The sequence below is a fragment of the Seriola lalandi genome, unplaced genomic scaffold (genome assembly GCF_002814215.2).
Source record: "Seriola lalandi dorsalis isolate HSWRI2012SDOR001 ecotype SW California unplaced genomic scaffold, Sedor1 jcf7180002054879, whole genome shotgun sequence".
NCBI lineage: Eukaryota > Metazoa > Chordata > Actinopteri > Carangiformes > Carangidae > Seriola > Seriola lalandi.
Genome location: NW_019525432.1, coordinates 128,320 through 149,746, shown reverse-complemented (window position 1 = coordinate 149,746; position 21,427 = coordinate 128,320). Strand labels below are relative to the sequence as shown.

Below are 21,427 nucleotides of genomic sequence, written 5' to 3'. Positions count from 1 at the left end.
AAGTACCCAAGTCAGACAAAGCATTACAGGTAATCCTTTCATGTTTTAAAAAAGTTGTTGTCAAATTTAACACTGATAGTGCTACTATCGTATGGATTTCTACATACCAGCTCGTGCTGCGATGAGATGTGTTGTCCGACTGGGTTCTAGGGAGCTGAGAACCAGATTCTTGCCGATCTTGGCCCCCAGTGCCTTGGCATGGTAGTACTCACGAGTCCTCTCCATGGGGTAGTTGGTCGGGTACAGACCACTGAACACTATCATTGTGCCCTCCAGTGTCTTGCCTTTCAGCTCTGGGACAATCTTGCGGATGTCTGGCGTCTCGGAGGCCTCCTTCTTCAGGAAGGCCTCGTAGCGGGCATAGTACTCGCCGTGAATCCTTTCTAGCACTTCCTCCAGGTAGATCAGGTGGTCGTCCTGGTCATTATCAGCTTCCTCTTCTTCCTCCTCCTCCTCCTCCTCCATGCTCTGGTCCAGCAGCTCCTCCCCCATGGTGACCCCAGATTGTTCACTATTCTGAGACTCTGTTTCTGGCTCTCTCCTATCTGAGCAGCCATTTCCCAGCTCGGGGTCTGGGAGAAGAACTCCTGAAGGTTCTGCTGCATCTGAGCTGTTTTCTCCTTCCCCCCGACATTTACTGTCCCCTATCCTCGCCCCTTCCCTATCACTGGGCTCTTGCGTAACACCCTCCTTCTTTGCTTGTCCAGGATTGCCTTCACTATCGTCCTCTGATGAAGGAGGCTTTTCTGTAATGGAGTCATTGTCACTGTCACTGGAAAGGTCAAAGTCCAAGTTATTGGACTCATGGCTGGGCGCTGATGAGTTTACACCTTCCTGCGCCTCTTGCGTCCTGTTGCTATCATCCTCCTTTACATTTGTTCTATCCCCCTCCCGAGTTTCTCTTGACCCCGCCCCAGGCACCACCTCAGTCACTGACTCTTTACTCTGTCCTGATTCATCCTCCGAAACCCCTGTGGGATGAGTCCGTTCATTTGTTGGTACTCCCTGAGAAGACTGAGATGTTGTGGGCTCATCCTTTCCGGAAACGTTGTGGTCCCTCGCCCTTTTCCTGAGGCCATTATTTTGCTCTTCTGCACCAGGTGTCCCTGCTGATTCTGTGCTGTCTGCCGGCCGACTTGAGGGGCCTCCTGCTGGAAACAAGACATGAAAGTGCATCAGAGTCGTATTTTAGATTCTCCCATCCTGACAAAGGAAGCCTACAAAACTAGGTTGAAGCCACTAGTCAGCAGAGATTATCTTGCACGATGTCAGTAAAAGATTATCATACAAGTCAAAAACATAACTAACAGTGCCGTAAGGCTTGTAACAAACTTAGCTAGCTAATGCTACTTACAAGTTTTAAAGGGTTACACACAATCTACATGTGAAGAATACCACATTAAAGTCCCTGACTTATGTCCGTTGTAGTCCTTGTTGAAAAGAGACAGGCTCTAAGATGAAGATAATATTATGAAGACGTCTGTGAACTTTAAATCAGTGTCAGCTAGCTTACTTTGTTACCGTTAGCTTACCATCTAAAATGCTTTAGCTATTATTTCGACAGTTATGCTAAAAAGCACAACATTTTATTTTTCTTAAACCAACTAATTGGAAGCAAACAGAAAAGTATTATGAATTTCTTTTTAGGTGTCATTTAACTAAATGATTTATTCAGTGATATTTCTGACCTCTATGAAAACCTTTTACATTTTTTTTGCACATTTGCAACCTCAATCTTCACCACAACTAAAAGGAAGGAGCCAAACTTTTAGTTAGACACTTCATCATGTTTGATGCAGTTTATTTTTAAACGTTTTGTACTGACTCCCCCTGCTTAATTAATATTACATGCACCACTTGAATCCGTGCAACTTCACTAGCAGTGATGGTTTTGGCCCTTTTCATCGTGAGAAAAGCATGAGCCTTAATGCAGTCTGGAAGGTCCGTGATAACCCTCCTAACATTTAACACTAGTACGCTGTGCCCAGGGGGTAACCCAGATTTCAGCTCAGGAAGCTGCTCTGAATGCCCCTGTTGGCAAACCCTTCTTGGGTGTAGAATCTTCTTTTGAGGCAAATCAGATTCCTCTGGGTACACTGAGTCATTTCTCTGCAAGCGACTCTGTTTAAGCGTGAAATAAAATTGTCAATTGATAACCTGTCAACGTGACAGATCGTTTACCCATATAGCATTGTTCATATTGAGACAGGCGAACCTGAACAAATGAGAATTAAGGATTTAGAGGCAAAATAACAAATTTTTCAGTGAGCTGGAAGTGCACTGTAAACTCTGCATAACATACACTTCGATTGGCAATAAGAAGTTTGCTTATTCAAGGAAGCAGGTCACTGTGAACCATGGGGCTGGATGGACAGGAGAGGGAAGCTAAATAATCGGAGGCGGCAGGGCATGCTAGAGCAGGCACGGGCCAGTGGACGCCAGCCTTCAGAATACAAATACAACAAATTAGACTGTGGGCAAAACTTTTCAACACTGTTAATACATTCTCAAAAAACTAAGAACCCTTGTTGTCTGACATTACTGCATCTCAAGATGAAGAATGTCCGACAATCTACAGTGTATTAACAGAAGGAATATATAGTTCATTATTTACAACAAGCCAAATACTGTATGATCCTTCTGAAGTCAATATATAGGGATACATATATATATAGACCCTTTCGAGGTGTACTTGAAGCTGCACAAAACAATATTTTTGACTGACTGTGTAATGTGACAGGGATCATTTGCAGTGATGAATCCAGAGAAATTACAGAACTACCACCCGACTCTGCAGTTCTCTTGAGCTTTACAAAGGATTTTAGCACATTTTTAGTTTGTTGTTTTGATTTTTTACGACTCCACTCTCACTGCTAACAAGGTGATTATATATCAGTGTTGTGTTTGTAGCTTCTTGTGCTTCCCCAAAGTTGAATTAATAATAAACAAGTTGAGCTAGTTTTGGAGATTAAGAATACCTAACATTAGATAGCTGAATGATGCTTCACACTTCAACTTTGGACAACACTGTCTCAATCTTATTTCAATATTTATATTTTCTATTCATTTCAAAACCCAACTAGTGTCTTCATTTCATATTTATTTTTTAATAAAATTACAATTAAATATATATAGTATAGTACTACTTAAAAAATCAGCTTCTGCCACCAAGAGATTTGTGGATTTAATAAAATCCTTTATGTAAATGTGTGTATGTAAAGTCGGAGAGTTTTACAACATGTGTAGATAAATGTATATTCGACATTTCACTTGCAAAGTAGTGAGAGAGTTTCCTGGGGAGAATGCATCATAAAAAAATTATTATTGTATTTACATTGGACTCAAATGTGCTTTGGGCTCAAGTCAGACATGCAGCATTATAATCAATAAGGAGTTCTATCTGATTTATGATTCATACCCAGTGGGCTCCCCGCTGTTTTACCTTTTGAATTTATCAACAACATAAGAGCCATTGCTGAGCCTGGCAGCTGTTGTAATATAGGATAAGTACAACCAGCAGTTATCAGCTAATTGATGTGATAGCCTGAGAAGAGTGGGTGTAAAGAAGGGGGGGAGGGGGTCCCACAACAGACCCCAAGGAGACACACTGGCTGGCTCCAAGCAGCATGTTTCCTGCTATGATAATGAAGAGAGTAACACTGTGTAGCTGAAAGGATTCCCTTTATGAGGCGACATCACTTAGGAGTTCGACACAGAAATAACTAGAACCCTTTAAGACGGTCTATCCTTGCTCTTTGACATGTGCTTTTAATTCACGACGATGATGTATTTTGTAGACGGAGGTAAGAAGGCTCATTATGTGAATTGAGGGTACTGGCTGAACTGATGAGTATTTATTGCCTGGCCTGGGTGATTCTCTGTAGAGAGTGATGTGACCAAGGAACCAGACACAGTAATCATTTGGCTAATATACAACAGTCGGTTAATATAAATATAAATTCAAACAGTTGCTAGGATTATTTTGGGTTTCTATTCGCAGGTGAGAATGACAGGATGACAAATATTGAGGGAACATATATAGAGGCAATTGGGTTTAGCCAGTGTAGCCTATTCTCAATGGGTAAATGAACAGAAATAAACAGATTATATTAAGATTAACAGTGAGATAAACGTTCTCACTATCTCAAATCTAATTTTATGCTTTTTGAAACCTTTTTTCAACCTCAGCAAACAAAAATAAAGGCTGGATGTGTTTAAAAGCATATTTTTACAACACTGACACATACCTCAATACGAAAATGTATCCAAAAATCACATATAAAACAACCAAATAAATGAACCTTGCTCCACTGTTATGGTTTACATTAAACAAACAACTCTTTACACATGTCAAACAAAAACTGCAATAACTACATTTTTGACTGTTTGTGTGGAAACCTGTATTTGTACAACAGAAGTGTGTGAAGTAATAACACAGTCTGAGTCTGGTCTCAGACTCTCAGACCACAGGCTGCAGCTTCAACAAAGCTAACGTAGCTGATGGTAAAAATCCACTTTTACTTCATCCTACTGTTAATCTGTTAAGACGTCCTGATTCATACAAATATTGGACATATCTGAAACTAAATTTGTGAGTTCTCACTAAGAAACTATTTATCTATTGTATTTAATTGGTTACAAACTAACCTTACCATCAAACTATTTGATTGAGCCACTGTTGCTGTCTTTATGGGGAGTTTCACACTGGTGCTTTAATTTAAAAAAGCAACAAAGACCTGTGCCGCAGGTGTCAGGTTTTACTATCTGGTCCATGCTATAAAACAAAGGCACTTATAAAACATTAATACATAAATACAGTATTTACTTATGGTATAAAAAAAATCTTACATCTCATAACGGTGGAAGTTTTTCATCACAATTTAAAGAATGAACACAATATTAGTTCTACTGCAGCGTATTTATTGCCAGAGCTGACTGTACAGTACAGGGCAGTACAGTAAACTCTGAGAATCTATTTCTAGCTATATAATGGACGTATTCAGTATCATGAACTTTTAAGAGCAGCCCAAGATCAGCGAGTCCACTGGACTGACTTGCTTGTTAACTTCAGCCTCTCACAGTTGAATGTGCAGGACACTGGAAATAAATCCCTGGACTGCACATCCTCGGTTGTACATTTGACCCTCCGTGTTGCATAAACTGTCAGCAACTGTGTCGTTAAAGGGTTTTTTTTCGGGAAATGCATCAAGTTACCAAAGATGAGCAACTACTTTACCTTTCCTGGCCATCTGAGCTTCCCGTGATCCGGGGGGAGCATTGATGTCCCCTGTGCCTTGGAAGTAAATGTATTTCTTCACAGTGATGAGGTTAGGTGCAAACTTCCACACGTCCTCTCGGTCATCGATTATGCAGACCATCGAATCCCCACAAGGGAAAAGGTTCCTGTCGAGAAAATCACACAGGACACTGACAAAAAGCTCAGATTTTTTGTGCTAGAGCTTCAAACTCTGACAAGCTGTAATTTAACTTTCTTTGCCTGTAGTGATGTTTGGTGACAGTGTTTTGTTAGGAATGAAAGAAAAAGGCACTTCAGTTTCTCACATCAATCTTCCCAGTTTTTTTATTTGTAAGGAAACGTCACTGACAGCCATTCATAAGTGACATTGAGTCTCTGTGCTCCTCTAACAATAATGACTGATTCATGGTACAAACAGAAGCTGAGACGGATGAATTCACTGCTGCCAACAGGCGGTGTGATCATGACCTTGGAGGAAATGAAGAGGAAATCCTCTTTTTTTTTGCCTTAAAACAAAACAAAGTTAAATAATGTCCAGAGAGTAGACTGGGTGCAGGGTCACCCACAGACCAGACTGCAAGCAATTGATCTAGTTGTCATCTTTTAAAGAAGGCAGTTCTCACCTAAGATTCCCCGTCTTGGAGAAAGGATCGATGCATTCATCTCTAGAAAGGATCCGATGAGAGAAAAGCTTCTTTTCAGGATCCAGGAAGCCTAAGAGAGGAACGATAAGAGAGTATATGAAGAAGAAATACACTTGCTCCAATGCCAGTTCAGTTATTTTCACTCATCAACTTCCTCTCCAAGGCCACGGTTGGTATTTAACTTGCATAGTACAATATACTGCACCATTACTATGACACAAGTGACACTATCATTTGCAGCATCCTCCATGACATTCTCACTATATTTTCTCGAGTAGTTTCTCTTAGAAACCCAGAGAAAGTTTTCAAAACTTGATTCAATGAGAGGCTCAGAATACACAAAAATATACAGTCTTTGGAGAAACCTTGAACAGAAATAGAGACGTACCCTGCCTCAACGAAGGCAGTCAGAAAAGATGATTCTATAACCACTGGAGAAGCTATCAATAGCTGGAGCCCTGCTATGAAACATGCCGACCTGCCTGCATCAGGGCCAGTAGTAAAATCCAATTGAAAATGCATTAAACATTCATCATATGGAGGCAGAACAGTACTGGACCAGGACTGCCTCCATTATCTACAGTATGATGAAATATTGGAGCCTGAATACCAAAAAGACAGCATATAAACACCCTACCTACACTTTGGCATAATCCAGCCTTCAATCATATAAACTGAAATATTTTAATTTAGGAGGAAACCAACAGGAGTCAGCTAGCAGCCACATGCTGCTGAAACTAGGTTGGAGTTGGAAAAACACAAACTTGGCAGGTAAACAGACAAAGTGTTGATGCGAAACATTAACTGGCTTAATAATTATTTGAAAATGTAGCACCCCTGCTGCTTGCAAACCACATGAGGAGAGGCAGGAAGGAGCAACACAACACCAGCTGGAATACAAAACCCGAGCGGACACCTCCCTCTTGTGGACACAAAAAGGAAGTACAAGCAGAGGGTTCACTGAAATCTCAAAATCTAAATACTTTGCTTGCTTCTACATTTTGATATAAATAAATAATAAAAACAGCTCATTACCAGCTATGGTGTGTGCATAAAGGCGGCTCCCGAACGTGAAGACGTGTAACTCATAGAGTTTGGCAATTTTCTCCAGGAATTCCTTACAATGCGGGCGTAGTCGTGTGTGGAGCATGGGCTCTCCACGCCCGAGCTGGAAATGGAAAATGCCCTGGAGGAAATAACGAGCGTTAACTACGACACAGTCAAACACAAAAAACACAGACTTAAGGGTTAACATCTGTACTTCAGTCAACAGCTTCAGTTAAACAATGATGGAAGGCTGAAAACTGTTTATGAAAAGTAAATGCAAGAAATGAAAAGGTGCACCAATTGCTACACGAAACAAAGAGACTTTGCAATGATACGACGGACAGCAGTTTGATGTCACTTGGGAGAATAACAGAAGAAAGGAACAGAAGAGAACCAAAAAGAGCAACGAGTAGCACCGAGCACACAAATTAAAAAGGTCTGACTACAAAAACAATCATTTGTTTTATGACACTGACATTATAGCAGCATTAAAGTGACTTTTGAAGAATTCATAAGGAATGAAACACACACACACACACACACACACACACACACACACACACACACACACACACACACACACACACACACACACACACACACACACACACACACACTTAATCGATTGATTTCTGATCACAAAGGCAATTTACATGGTACAAATGTTACGAAATACAATTTCAGGTAAAGCAGAGGAAAACAGCAATATCAACAAAATAATATCTTAAAGTGGTGGCAGAATATAAAACATAAATGACAAATAAACACTCTATCACAGTCATGATGTGATTACTATATGTGGATAAGAGGGAATAATACCTTATTGGACATCCGCTGGCAGTGCTGTTCAGTGGTGTGGATCAGGGTCTGGTCCAGATCTACCATCAGGACCAGCTTTTTGTTTCTGTGGAGTCTCTGCTGGTCTTCTCTGCCCAGCTGTTCTGCTTGCTGGTGAAGTGAATGAAGATAATGCACAAAATATTTTTTTTAAAAATCAGAGAAACCAACACTACATGTTTTTTTAATAACTTAAATGTATTATTATTCAGATAACTTTAACATAAATCCACATACATATATAGGTTATAGCTTTTGATTCTCGTCAGCTTTGAGTTTTAGCTTTTTTTTTTCTATTTCCTGTGTGTGTATATGTTGTCCTGAATTACAAGCTCTGGCATATCATTGGCCTTTTACAGATACAGATACAGGCCTTGACTTTGAACAAAAAACTTAAAAAACAATCATCCACACTGATCTTGGATACAATAAAATATTGTGGAGTATTTGATTATATATTTACTACATCATTTAAACTGACAGAGAATGCAAACTTTGGCCTAAACTGACTCTTTTAATGCATGCCTTTGTCATTGTCATTCAGTATTTACTTATTTATGAATTTTCTGGCATAAAAATCAATTCATTTGGAAGACACAAAATGTGGCACAATTCCAAAAAGGTTCACAAATTAATACATAAGATACAGAAAGGGTTTGGAGAGATTGTGCTTCCAAAAGCGAGGCACACACAGAGATCTTATAATGGAACAAATGTGAGGTACATCTGCCCCACTAGCCTCGTCTTCCAGGTGTCTCCATCATATGACTCACCTCTGAGCTGACCATCAGCTCGGGGACACTGTGCACCATGGAGACTGTTGCTGTGGAGATGGGAGTTTGCTGGTTCCCATTTGTGCTCTGCAGCCTGAGAGCGAGAGAGAGAGAGAGAGAGAAACAGTGAGACTTATGCATTTTGTGGTTTGTGTATCTCTTAGGTCCTTAATCATAATGTGAATGAGAAGAAAAGGCAGCTTTCACAAACATGCAAATATAAATTTTGTTTGACTTAGCTCTGTTTGCTGGTTTGATATGAGCAAATGTTTGCAGAAAATACTCCAGTTAGCGAGTGATTTGGCTGATTGTTGGCATTTCTAAGCTACTTCACACTTACATTTTTTGTCGATCAATCCATGAATCAGGTTATGATGACATGCAAAATGATTCCCTGCTGTTTAATATTTCAGTGCTCGCAGATATCCACCTACGTGCTAGTAATGGACTGAGGTGTTGACAGTTAAAAACAACTTTCCATTTATCTTTCAAGCAACACCTTTATTAGCAATACCTCTAATGAATATGTGGCTTTAAATCAATGACCTCTACTAAATTGCATTGTGGCAGGGATTCTTAGTCACAAGCTGTAAATTTTACATCTTTATCAAACTGAACACTTTTGTACTCAGCTCTCTCTGTATGATCTCTGGTGCCACCTGATGGCATTAAATAAAACAGAATCTACCACAAATATTTTTGGTCATACTGTGTAGTTAGTCAGTTTTTAAACCACAGGAACATCCAATGTCTTTAAAAACATCAATAATCAATAAGATCTAAAATTGTCCTTTCACTGAATGAGGGTGAAAGGTGTCAGGTGACCTGGTGACATATCTTTCCCAAACTGCTTTGGAAAATAAAAACATAGATGCTTCTGCTTAAGTGTAAAAGAAGCATGACTGTGTGTGTGTTTCCTTACTGAGTCAGGTCCTGGCCACATTCAGCACATAAACCCTTCATCACTATCGGGTGGCTGCATTCTTCTATTCTGACAATGACACCCCTGGAAAAAAGAAAAGAAACATGAGTGTAAATAATTACTGTTAGTACAGTAAACAAGTCATAGTGCACATTATTTCCAGCTTTCAGCAGGATTCTCAAATGAAAAGTTTTCTTTGTGACATCGAGTCCTGAGTGTAAATGTAGTTTATTGAATGTTATATCCTTACACTTGAAACACACAGGTTAGCAGTGAGCCTTTACACTATATGTTCGTGAACTGCTTTAAATAACTGGCAAATATTTGCAATGATGAGTCAAATAATCATCAGTCAAAAGACAGAGTTAAAATGCCACATACATTTTTTGTTTTAGCTCTGCAGTGTGAGGACATGCTACTGTTTCTTTGGGTTTAGGACTGATGGTCAGACAAAACAAAACAAACCATTTGAAGATGTAACCTTGAACTGGGAAATTAGGATGAGCCATTCTTTTTTCAGCTTTTTGATCTTTTTCAGACTAAACAATTAATCAATCATTATCAGTCAATATTGACAATAATCCGTAGCTATTTCTTCAGTGAACAAGCTGTAATTCCAGTCAACTAAACATCTATATTTAAATTAATGAATAACTTGGCATAACTCACACAGTTGCCACTACTGATGTAAACAAACCTTTTAGAGCATTTGGAAAACATTACTAAGTTGGAATATGTTGCGGTCTAGTGGTACATCAGTATAAAAGCAGTCACTTTTCGGTCCATTACAATTGTTTCAGACTGATGGCAGCTTACTGTCACAACAAGCAGCAGGGATTTTCAAAGTCAGGTGTAAGATTTTACATGGAGCACCTGAAAGCAGCACAAGTCTTCCTACTCTTACAGGTGTGACAGCAAATCATAGCTGTAAATGCTCACTGATATCAGAGGTGTGGATATAAAAATTGTAGCTTAAAATGTCTGTTAGGTAGATCCCCCTTCATATTAGGTATACTCCACAAAACAAGTGGGACTATTATAAGACAAAATACAAAAACGCGCTAAATAAAATATTTGGTGGAGACACCATTTGTTACTTTGTAGCTGCTGAGCATATACCTTCCCTTTCTCTGAAATAACAGGCAGAAGCAGACAGAAAACACCAACCAGACAACAGCAGCCTCGAGCCAGTTATCTACCTGTCAACATTCACATATCGTGCACGCGTGGGACTGCCGAGTCAAGACAAACAAAACGAGACAAAACTTCACGTGGTTTTGCCTTCAAAATAAAGGCGTCATTTTTTTAGCACGCAAGAATGATTGCAAGTTTATCAAGAAAATAACTTATAAAATCATATAATGTTTGCTACAATTCTGCTTAACAATTTGTTTTATTTACATTATAATTAAAACGACTGAAAAAGTTCAGAAACATATTAGCTAAAAAGAGTGCACTTTTATTTTGAAAGTCCCAGCCAAAGGTCTGCTTGTTTACATTCTCGCTTGACAGTCGTACGAGCAAATGCTGTGAGTGTTGGTTTGAGAACAGCTAGCAAACAAGCTAACGTTATCTTAGCACACACACTTAGCTATGTTAGCTTGTTAGCTAGCTTACGTTACACCACGGGTGAAGTCAGTAGGTGGCACAGCGAAAACAAAACTACAACTGACATGCTGCCTGAAGCCTTTCCACACAGGGGGCAGATCAGCTAACATTAGCTAGCTATAGCAGGCATAGTGACTCACCCGGGAGGTATGACTTGTCCAAGTTGACAGCATAGCTCCTTCACTACTCCAGCACGGTCCGATTTCACCTTCTTCTCTGGCAGCCTGGCAGCCTCTGCCCCTTTCTCCTGGGGTATGGGAGCACACAGTGCCAACACGGAGTCCACGTTAACAAGAGACCCGGGTTTGACCTTCCACTCCAGAAGCCGTAGCGGGATAGCCCCGGTCGGCCAGCAGATATCTGCCACCTGCACCGCGGGGCCCTCCGCTGCTGCACCGCCGCCACCACCGCCAGAATCTGCAGGAGGATCCTCCATCTGCCTCGCACTCTCCAAAAATCCTTTTAGTTTTTAACAACAGTCCACTTAAAACGTACCCACTAGACCTCGCAATCCCCCGCGAATCATTAAAACGTGCAAACCATCAGAATCAAAGGGAATTAAAACAAATGTGCTTCCAATTTAAACACAGTAGCTTCCACACTCAGCTATGTTCGCTCTTCCCGCCCGTAAACAGGAAAGCGCAACACTGCAGCGACACGGGTCGCTACAGCATCCGGTAGACCATGCAGCCAGCTAGATGAGAAACACAACATTTCCACTTAGGTTTCAAAATAAAATCCCAAATGAAATTCGAGCGTCATAATATTTATTGAAACAGTTTAGTGAACAACAGTTTCACTACATACGTTATCTAAATATCCTATTGATTATTTGGAGTGTCTTGTTGTTATGAATTTACCAGCGTATCTGTTTCTTTTTGTGTAAGTGAACAGTTTTACAACTTTTCTTTTGAAGACCTACCCTCGTTTCCGTTTCGTTCTGGCTGAATCTACTGTGGTTGGACGGCGTTATTAATTCTCAACACTGACAGCACTTGCCACAAAACGGGTTTATACATTTGTTATACAGCGTCACATTGATTATATAAGATAACGACATAATCCCAACAAAAATGCTGTCAAGCTATCATATACTTTCCCTTGTTTTTATTTCTTTGTTACAACTTTACACTCGGCCAGAGGTGAGGACCATTAACCCACAGAGACCTACCTGATGTAAGATGATGTAACTTAGAAATAATACATTATTGTCTCACGTAACACTGTCGATGGTGGTAGGCTATGGCTGCATGCTTTGCAATTGTGTAGGCTTCTGTCATAATCTCTTTTTTTCTTATGAAATATGCAATGTCCCCCCAGTTTATCAGCCTATACTACAAAAATGTATTTAAGTGGGCTCGGGTCAGCGAAATTAAAGCAGGTTTATTATCATTATCGACTCTCAAAATCAAGTTTTGTTGTATCCTACATGATAAGTTGCTGTCAATGATAAGTTTTATAATTGGTTTTATAGGTTGTGTAAAAGGAGAAGATGATACCTGAATAACAAGTAACTAAATTAATAGTACAAGGGCATGCCTCGTTCCACTCCATACGATCAATGACGTTCGTATTTCAGTACCTTCTACCGAAGAGTGCATTATCAAGATACATCTCTGCCCAGTCCTCATTTCCCTACTTTACAGAATTCACAGACTCAGGCTTGGCCTCCCACTCTCACTAAATATTATTATTAAGGATGGTTTTTTGTTTGTTTAAAGTTCTCGTTCACTCAGAAGTTTCACATGCAGCAGCTGGAGGGGCATTTTTCTTCTTGCTCACCATAAATCTGACATGAAGATGTGTGACTATGAGCATAATTCTGTAGCATCACAATTAGTCTGCATGCCAATCATGGTTTAATATTTAACTTACATAAGTGACGTCCAGCACATATACATAGGTAATAGACTTTTCAGTGATGTAGTTCAGCTTTCAGAGATTCTGGATTACTTTCAATAAGGGACAGGGAATACATGTCATTTTAAGAATTTCTAACTATGTAATGAAACTATATTGGACGTTATTAATTATGTTGTGTGTGTTTATATGTCTTGAAACATTCTGGGAGAGATCTGTAAGTGATCACAAAAGGGAAATTCTCAACATCAAAGCAGGAGACAAATGCATTTTAAGGAGGAAACTGGAGGAATCCATGTAATAATTAATGTATTTATCATATAAAGTCGGAATAATGAATAATAATTTTTAATTCACACTGCATTCAGTGATAATTTTATAACTTTTAACGAGTAGTTTCTAAGTTAATGTTGTAAAAATAATAACTTGCACTTTAAATTAATTTTAATAGAAAATTGAAAAGGTTAGTTTCATTGCTAATTATTACCACGGCTATATATCTTCTGGGGGTCTGGGCAGAGAAAGTTGACCTATGAACAAAATAAAGCTCTAAAAACAAACAAACAAAAACAACAAATGTATTTTGTCTAGATTCAAGCGAAAACGGAAGTAAGACGGAGGCCATCCTCTCGCTCCCGCCTGCTCACTCTTCGGCTAACCAATAGTAGACATGCTAGTAGGTGGTACGGTAGATGGTCAGTAATCAAAGGCGTTGCAAGTCTTCAAGAGGACGTACACTCTGGACATGAATTAATCACTTTGAGCAGAACTGTTGTATAAACTCGGGAAAACATGACAGGGGAGGCCTCCAGAGTGGTAAAAAATAACGATATTCCTAAAGAATTTTTAGCTCGGTTTGAGAATCACAGTAGGTAAAATCAGCTAGTTGACCAGCAGCTTACTACAATTAGCATAGTTAACTGCTAGCACCGCTAGCTGGTCGTGTTAGCGACACATACTGATGGACTTGTGTTAAAGTACTAAAGAGCTTAACATGTGTTTTCTAGTGAAACTGACACGTGGGTGTGATTATTTTTGACGTTTGAATTAATATATTTTCAAGGTTGCAAAGATATATTATAAAATTTTCCATTACTGCTGGCAGCCATGACTCAGAGGTGACTGTGTCATGTCTATGAAATGTGTCTTTACATAAAACTATGCAGTTTATTACATAGTGTTATAATGTTAGACCAACACAGTTAACTGTCCCTCCTCACTCACTGCTGTGTCATTCATTGGAATGATGGGAAACAGTCTTCAGACTCGTGCTGCTCAGTGTGTGAGTGACAGAGAGTTTGTTTGATGTTTCAGTGCTCAGGTCCCTGACACTACTGCTATCTGTACATCAATTAGTCAGCTGTGGAGACATTTTGTCCCCCAGATGCACACAGCGAACAAAAACAACAAAGTATCCCGGCTGGCCATATTGGCCTTGATTTAGACTCATCCTCTTCTGCCTTCCTTTCCCAACACACACACACACACACACACACACACACACACACACACACACACACACACACACACACATTCTCATGCTGTTACGCAAACAGTATCTGGGCTTATCTCATAAAGCCAGCTTGGTAGTGGTAGGATCTTAAGTGATACCTGGTTCCTCAGACCTGTCAGCAACAATCCTGCTAGTAGGTCAATGACTCAATTGATTGTTGACAACCACTTGAATTGTTGTAAGTAATCTTTCTAGCAAAAAACGCAAAGTTCCAGCTTCTTAATTGTGAGCACTTTCAGCTTTTCTCCATTTTTGTAAACTGAATATCTTCAGGTTTTGGACGGTTGGTCGGACGAAATAAGCAATATGAAGATGTCACCTTGTGCTTTGGAGAACTGTGTGGCGTTTTTTGACATTTCTAAACCAAATGATTCACCAGTTAATCAGGAAAAATAATTGGCAGATAAATTGATTATGAAAATAGCTTCAGTTCAACTGTGGAGAAATAGGATCATCACAGCAGCACCAAAAAGCCATAGGATTCTGCAGGGAGAACTGATCCCACAACTAGACGACTACAGTACACTTAAATTAATGACCAACAATTGTGTACTGTAAACAACATCGATAATTTTACTTAATAAAAATGAGCAATTCACATCACAAAAAATCTTAATATTGAAAAGTGAAACAGTTGCTGCTGACAAGCCCAGACACATTTGCAAAAAGAAAACTGCAGCTGTTGTAAATCGGAACATGAAGTGTTTTATTGCTGCTGGCTCATTGTGGCACAGTTGGCGTGCTTTTCATGGATACAATGGTGTTGTCTCTTTGAGGCTGTAAACAGATTTCGTACTCACACCCTCTTTCTCAGAGCTGTGCTGACACTGTATATCGGTTACAAACCTTTTCTGTAGCCAGAGTGGCCTCATGACTGGAAATGCAACAATTATTAATGCTTGCCAGGTTTTACATTTTTGGATTTGGTATGGGCTCCAGAGTATGTCGACTGTTCAGTTTAAAATCGAACAGTTCCTGTTTGAAAAAAAAAACAAACAAACAAACAAAAAAAGAACAAAATCCAACACTGTGTGAACTAGTCCAGAGTTCAGTGGGCTAAACTGTGTTTGGGACTACACTTTGTCCTCATTACAGAGGCTCCTGGTTAAAAGTCAGTTAATATCCTTTCCCACATTTCCTGTCTCTCTCCACTTTCACAAACAAATAAAGGCAAAAATGTCCAAAAATTCATCTTTTCAAAAAATAGTCAGATAATATGCATCGCATAGATAAATGTGAATGTGTTAAGGAGGATTCTCATTCAGTGCTTTGCTTTGGTTTTCTTTAGTTCAGGTTGTGTCTGCATCACACGGCTTTGCTCCGAAGATACCCACATCCCAGCTCATCACTCCAAGCAACCAGATTCTTCAGTTCACACAGGTACCAAATACCAGCCAGGCCATAATCACGGGTTAACCTTTGTCCACAATGATATTGCTGTCTGGATGAATCGGGATGTTTTCCTCCTCCTCCTCCTCCTCCTAGGGAAAGTAGGCACAGAGGGCTGTTATGGAAGACGCTTGCTGGGATCTCTATTGGCGTACCTGTGGCAGTGGGTGTCCAGTATGCAGTGTCAGAGCCCAGAGAGAAGAGGAAGATGAGGATTGTGATTGAAGGATTTGGTCGCTTCTGCAGGTTTGTCTATATCGATATCTATATTTATACACCACTCACCATCCACTTGACTTTAAGTCACCCTGTTTAGAATTTATAAGCAGTATAAAAACATTTAATACATGGTATATAACACACTATAATATAAGTGAAAGCAACTATAAAGACATTTGAAGTGTTTATTAATGTAGATTATTTATCACCAATTATATATAAAAAAAACATATATTATTACACTTCTGTTTTACCACATCATCATCCAGTAATGAGCTGTTGATAACACTATATATATATATGTATATATATATATGTATATATATGTATATAAATAAATTCTGATGTTAAGCTCATAGAAATAACATTTTACCCATTAGAAATAGTAAAATAAATAGAAACTTAATATGTGACAGTCAATGTAGATATTGTGATGGTATATATATGGTGCATAGCTTTGCAAAGGGATTAAATAATGTTTTGGTGGTGCAATAATTAAGAGGTGGATATATTTACAGCTATTGTCTCAATAAGGTAGAGTTTTACAAATACACGCTATGTTGAAGAAGTCAATGTGACGTTGCCTTTGGACAGTAACTGGGTATTTCGGATGGTCTTTATTAAACTTGTGCCATTGCTGTTATCTTCCTAAGAGATCAGTCGATACTGAGATGAATCTCTGGGTTTCTTTTAAGAAACAACACGATTGATATGACCACCGTTTAGTGTCGCCAAAACAGACTGCTAATTTTATGAATCACTCACATTCCTGTTCACATCACGTTACAAGCGAAGTCCAAACCTTTTGAAGTCTCAGCGAGCGTCTCATTTGTCCTCAGATCTCTCTCTGTGGGAATCCTTATCTCTGTGGATTACTGGTGGACCACCAATATGACTCTTCGGGGCCTGGATGAGGTAAGTTCCATGTAATGGTACGTTTGGTCAAACTCCTGAGTGTGACTGCTGGTCTGATTTTGACAAATAAATCTTTGAACTGCTGTTTTAGTGGCTGCCTTGTCCGTATGCTGCCAACTAGTGGGGAAAAGAGCCAGGGTGACCTAATAATGAACCTAACTTTCCTAATGCTAAACCCTAAGTTGATGTTGAAATGATCAGGAAATTATAACAGATTAGAGTTAAGTAATTTATCAAGCAAATTTAATAAACGCTCTAATTCCAGCTTCTCAAATGTGAGGATTTGCTGCTTGTTTCTCTTTTATATTACTTTTATATACTTATTATCTCTGAGTTTTGAACTGTCATAAAAAAAGATGTCACTCTGACTTTTGTTACTATTTTCTGACAATTTTAGGTTCATTATAGGCAGTTAATAGAAAAAAATTATTCCGAATTTTCCCCCTGCTCTTGGAAATATCAAACGTTGCATACAACAAATGAAAGACCAGACAAAGACTAGGTAACTTAACTATTAATAATTAACACAAATATTGGTCAGTGGCCCAGTGTACATGGGATCAAAGTCACGGTGTACGGTCCAGTTCATGTCTTGTTCCTTAAGAAATCATTTAAAAAAACTGTCGCTGTTTATACTGTGCGGACAATCATGTCTTCCGTCTGTCCTCCCCTGCTAGAGCAGCCCATCCTACCTGGCTGAGATGTCAGCCTGCCACCAGAGGGCAGCAGAGGGCATGGTGCAGGGCGCCGTCAGGAACGGAGGGATATACATCAAACTCGGCCAAGGTCTGTGTTCGTTCAACCACCTCCTGCCCCCCGAGTACATCCGCACCCTGCAAATACTGGAAGACAAGGCCTTGAACAGGAGGTACAAAGAGGTGAGCGCTGTACCACAAACAAAGGCACGTGGTCGGGTGAAAGAGGACGGCCTGCAGTTTCTCACGATTGTTTTTGCGCCTGTAACAGGTGGATGCTCTTTTCCAAGAAGATTTCAACAAAACCCCAGAGCAGCTTTTTAAAGCGTTTGACTATGAACCCATAGCTGCTGCCAGCTTGGCGCAGGTTCACAAGGCAGAGCTGTTTGATGGGACTCAAGTGGCTGTGAAGGTGAGCGCGGGTTTCTGAGAGCAAAGTCAATATTTGATTTTATTTTGTTTTTTCAAATAAAAGCAAGAATGTTCAACATAATCCTTCAAAATCCTGTTTTATGTAAAATCCCGCTCCCCACAGGTGCAGTACATTGACCTCAGGGATCGATTCGACGGTGATATCAGAGCACTGGAGATCCTGCTGGATATTGTTAAGTTCATGCACCCCAGTTTTGGATTCCGCTGGGTTCTTAAGGTACAGGATACAGTCGTATTTTTCTTTTTGACATATCAAGGAGAAAGAAGTTTCGCCTCGTATTGAGATCATTTCAATTCCTGCAGGACTTGAAGGGCACATTGGCCCAAGAACTGGATTTTGAGAACGAGGCCAGGAATTCTGAGAGGTGCGCACAGGAGCTGAAACACTTCAAATTTGTCGTTGTGCCCAAAGTCTTCTGGGAGCAAACTAGTAAGGTGAGGTTATTAGTTATGGTACAAGAATAAGTGGACATTCATAAAGTCTCTCTCTTTATCATTTTCATTTTCTCCTCTCTGATTCAAAGAGGGTGCTGACAGCAGAGTTTTGCAACGGTTGCAAAATCAACAACGTGGAACTCATTAAAAGTCAAGGGTTAAGTTTGAAAGATGTAAGTTGATTCTGGACAAAGAGACGACTTTTTTTTAAAGAGGAGAGTATTATCACAGAAACACTGACTGAAATGCCTCCCTGAATATTTGTCTTTCAGACCGCAGATAAACTGATTCAAACATTTGCTGAGCAAATATTCTACACTGGTTTCATCCACGCCGATCCTCACCCTGGAAATGGTGGGTACATCAGTGTTTGCGGATGTGCGTGTGTTACAGTATGAAAGGGAAAATGTTTAGATTTAAGTGTGTATGTGTAGGTTAAACTCACCATAAATAAATATTGGCTGGTATACCGGTGTACTTGCTACATACTATTGATCAACATGTCATTTGATATTTTTTGTTTTTGTGATGTTACTTATGTCTAAATGATCATAAGTAGTGTTTCTATCCTCTACATCTTGAGGTGCTGGTTCCTCATCTTCAGTATCATCATGAACTCTCTGTGTTGGCAGTTCTGGTGAGACCAGGTCCTGACAACAAGGCAGAGCTGGTGCTGTTGGACCACGGACTGTATGAATACCTCACTCAAAAGTAAGAGCTGGAGGAATCAGTTTACACCTCTTGAGAATATTTTGCCGTCTCATCCTCTTAACTGTGTAACCTTTGACCTTAGTGACAGAGTGGCCCTTTGTAAACTGTGGAGGTCCATCGTCCTGCGAGATGAGGCGGCAATGGAGAAGTACTCTAAAGCGCTCGGGGTCAAAGGTGAGGAAACTTTACGTCGTTCTTCAGTCGTGTGTCAGTAAATCTTTTATATTCTCCTGTTCATGTGTAAGAAATTTGTCAGAATATTAGAATCCAATATTGTAGATTACACTGATTTTCAGATCTACTCTGCTGCAACACAATGAAACTATAATGGAATGCCTCATGTAATTCGCTCTGCAGAGTACTTCCTGTTCTGCGAGATGCTGCTGCAGAGACCCATCAACATGCGGGAGCTGGGTCTGTCCAACATCCTGAGCAGAGAGGAGACCACCTACATGCGCGACATGGCCATCCACCGCTTCGAGAGCATCATGCAGGTGCTGAAGTCGATGCCGCGGCCCATGCTGCTCGTCTTCAGGAACATCAACACGGTCCGAAGCATCAACATCACTCTGGGAGCGCCGGTGGATCGCTACTTTGTCATGGCCAAGAGGTCAGTCTGTACGCTGCGGCGGTCACTGTGTGGCGAGTGAGGGACAAGTGATGACTCGGTGCTATGACACAAAATCCATATAGGTAACAAAGTGCATTAAAGTTTCAACATACCTCTGTCCCTTCCCAGGACTTTTAACAGCTAAAGGGCACTTTGGCATTTGGCAAAGTTTACTGAGTAAATATTGACAACCTGATCACCTCACTGAGAGTCACACAGGTGGAGAAAAACTCACACACAGTTGGTGTTTACAAGCGGATTCCAAAATTTCTGATGCAGTATGTTTAAATTGAAGTATTTGGAGGTCAACAGAGATTCGTGTCGGGAAATAAAATTCACAACAGGTACAAGCTAACTGAACAAACAAGCTGGTTTTCATTCTGAGGCTGGTGTAGTGGCGCTAGTCCAGATAAACTTCAAAAGAACCAAGTAAGGCAGTGTGTTGTCCACATGTTGACAGTGTGGTTACCCTGTTGCTAGAGAGTCTTGATGATTATCAGTTCCATATACATGTTGTTTTTCAGGGCGGTTCGAGGCTGGGGGAAGATTCAGGCGGAGAGGACGGGGATCCTGCCCAGGCTCTGGGTCTTCCGCTGGGTGAGGACATCGTGGGAGAGCCTCAAGTTTGAGCTGGCTTTGAGGTAAGCACTCATATTTACTTTAATATTTATATTTCTATATTTAAGTTAATGACGCGACTCCTTCACAGATCGGAGATGGCGATGATGAGTCTGACGCGTTCACTCCTGAGCCTGCTGTCGTACTTCGGTCTCATATCTCTGGACGCTGACATGTACGAGTACCTGAGGTAGTGCACGTGTGAAGGAGCACAGCGTTAGGACCGTTTCCAAGCACAAGTTAATGCAATCCTAGAGCAAGGAGCCTTCACTTACTGCAGCAGCTCAGAGTGCTGCTCGTAATGGTGCTGCTGGAGTGTTTCCACGCCAAATCACATCCCGGACTGTAATACATATGTCGTCTTCAAAATGGGTGAGAATGTATTGAACTTCAGGACCGTAAAGCACCAAATCCACTCAAGATTAGACTCCCAGAGGCCACAGTGTCAAAACGTAAAAGCCTATTGTAATGTTTTTAAATTAAATTAAGGATATTACACAGTTTTTAGTATTTACATCAATTTGTTTTAGTTTTATCTTAGTAAAATAAATGTTATTGAAATCCAAATTTGAGCTATTTTTAAAAAAACTGGTAAAAATTGACCTATTTATTCTCTCGAGTTATTTTGTCACAGCTGTATCACCCTGGCTTAGCAATACATCAAACTGGGTCCTTGTATTTCATGAATGTGTAATATTTGTACCGTGGTAAACGAAACAATGTTAAGCTGCATCCCCACAAGATAAACTGTCCAAAAACAAAAAGGCGAAATATTAAATCTCCAAATTGTTTCCCCTGAAATATTCAACTGACTATAATGTGCAGGTTAGATGTTTTTAAATTATTTAACAATGTTAATAAAATGTTCTACCTCCTTTTTGTAAAGCATTCCTGTCTCAATCACTCGAAGCTCAATGTGAACAAACTCAAAACTTGTACCAG

General features: G+C 40.0%; 2 protein-coding genes across 5 annotated transcripts in view; one reads left to right on the top strand and one right to left on the bottom strand.

Moving 5' to 3' along the window:
- ctdp1 (CTD (carboxy-terminal domain, RNA polymerase II, polypeptide A) phosphatase, subunit 1) overlaps positions 1-11,749 on the bottom strand; it is a 66,538-nt gene extending 54,789 nt beyond the window's left edge. The window contains exons 1-8 of one of the 2 annotated variants that reach the window (XM_023428562.2): positions 11,229-11,749; positions 9,481-9,564; positions 8,559-8,652; positions 7,768-7,896; positions 6,937-7,087; positions 5,881-5,971; positions 5,237-5,403; positions 108-1,151 (exon numbers count right to left, since the gene is read on the bottom strand). In XM_023428562.2, coding sequence (XP_023284330.1) covers positions 108-1,151; positions 5,237-5,403; positions 5,881-5,971; positions 6,937-7,087; positions 7,768-7,896; positions 8,559-8,652; positions 9,481-9,564; positions 11,229-11,524 — 2,056 coding nt within the window. In that variant the 5' untranslated portion in view covers positions 11,525-11,749. The remainder of the gene's footprint in view (positions 1-107; positions 1,152-5,236; positions 5,404-5,880; positions 5,972-6,936; positions 7,088-7,767; positions 7,897-8,558; positions 8,653-9,480; positions 9,565-11,228) is intronic. The other variant, XM_023428563.2, reaches the window with a different exon arrangement.
- A 1,883-nt stretch (positions 11,750-13,632) lies between these two features.
- Positions 13,633-21,373, top strand: adck5 (aarF domain containing kinase 5). 3 transcript variants are annotated; one of them, XM_023428544.2, is made up of 15 exons: positions 13,633-13,764; positions 15,750-15,841; positions 15,947-16,096; positions 16,909-16,984; positions 17,662-17,862; positions 17,951-18,091; positions 18,215-18,328; positions 18,415-18,546; positions 18,636-18,719; positions 18,819-18,900; positions 19,179-19,257; positions 19,340-19,431; positions 19,615-19,867; positions 20,392-20,508; positions 20,577-21,373. In XM_023428544.2, the coding sequence occupies exons 1-15, from the start codon at positions 13,741-13,743 to the stop codon at positions 20,677-20,679; spliced, it is 1,740 nt and encodes a 579-aa protein (XP_023284312.1). In that variant the 5' UTR covers positions 13,633-13,740; the 3' UTR covers positions 20,680-21,373. The 3 variants fall into 3 exon arrangements, with proteins under 3 accessions (XP_023284312.1, XP_087036053.1, XP_023284313.1); XM_087179927.1 differs by having other exon boundaries at positions 18,819-18,914; positions 19,130-19,257; XM_023428545.2 differs by lacking the exons at positions 13,633-13,764; positions 15,750-15,841; positions 15,947-16,096 and having other exon boundaries at positions 17,667-17,862.
- The last annotated feature ends 54 nt before the right edge of the window (positions 21,374-21,427 follow it).

Bases quoted from the DNA above. Each gene is read 5' to 3' on its own strand.
- adck5 (XM_087179927.1), top strand. From the start codon at position 13,741: ATGACAGGGGAGGCCTCCAGAGTG. The intron at 19,258-19,339 runs GTAAGAGCTGGA...CTTTGACCTTAG, and splicing joins TATGAATACCTCACTCAAAA to TGACAGAGTGGCCCTTTGTA. The intron at 19,432-19,614 runs GTGAGGAAACTT...TTCGCTCTGCAG, and splicing joins TAAAGCGCTCGGGGTCAAAG to AGTACTTCCTGTTCTGCGAG.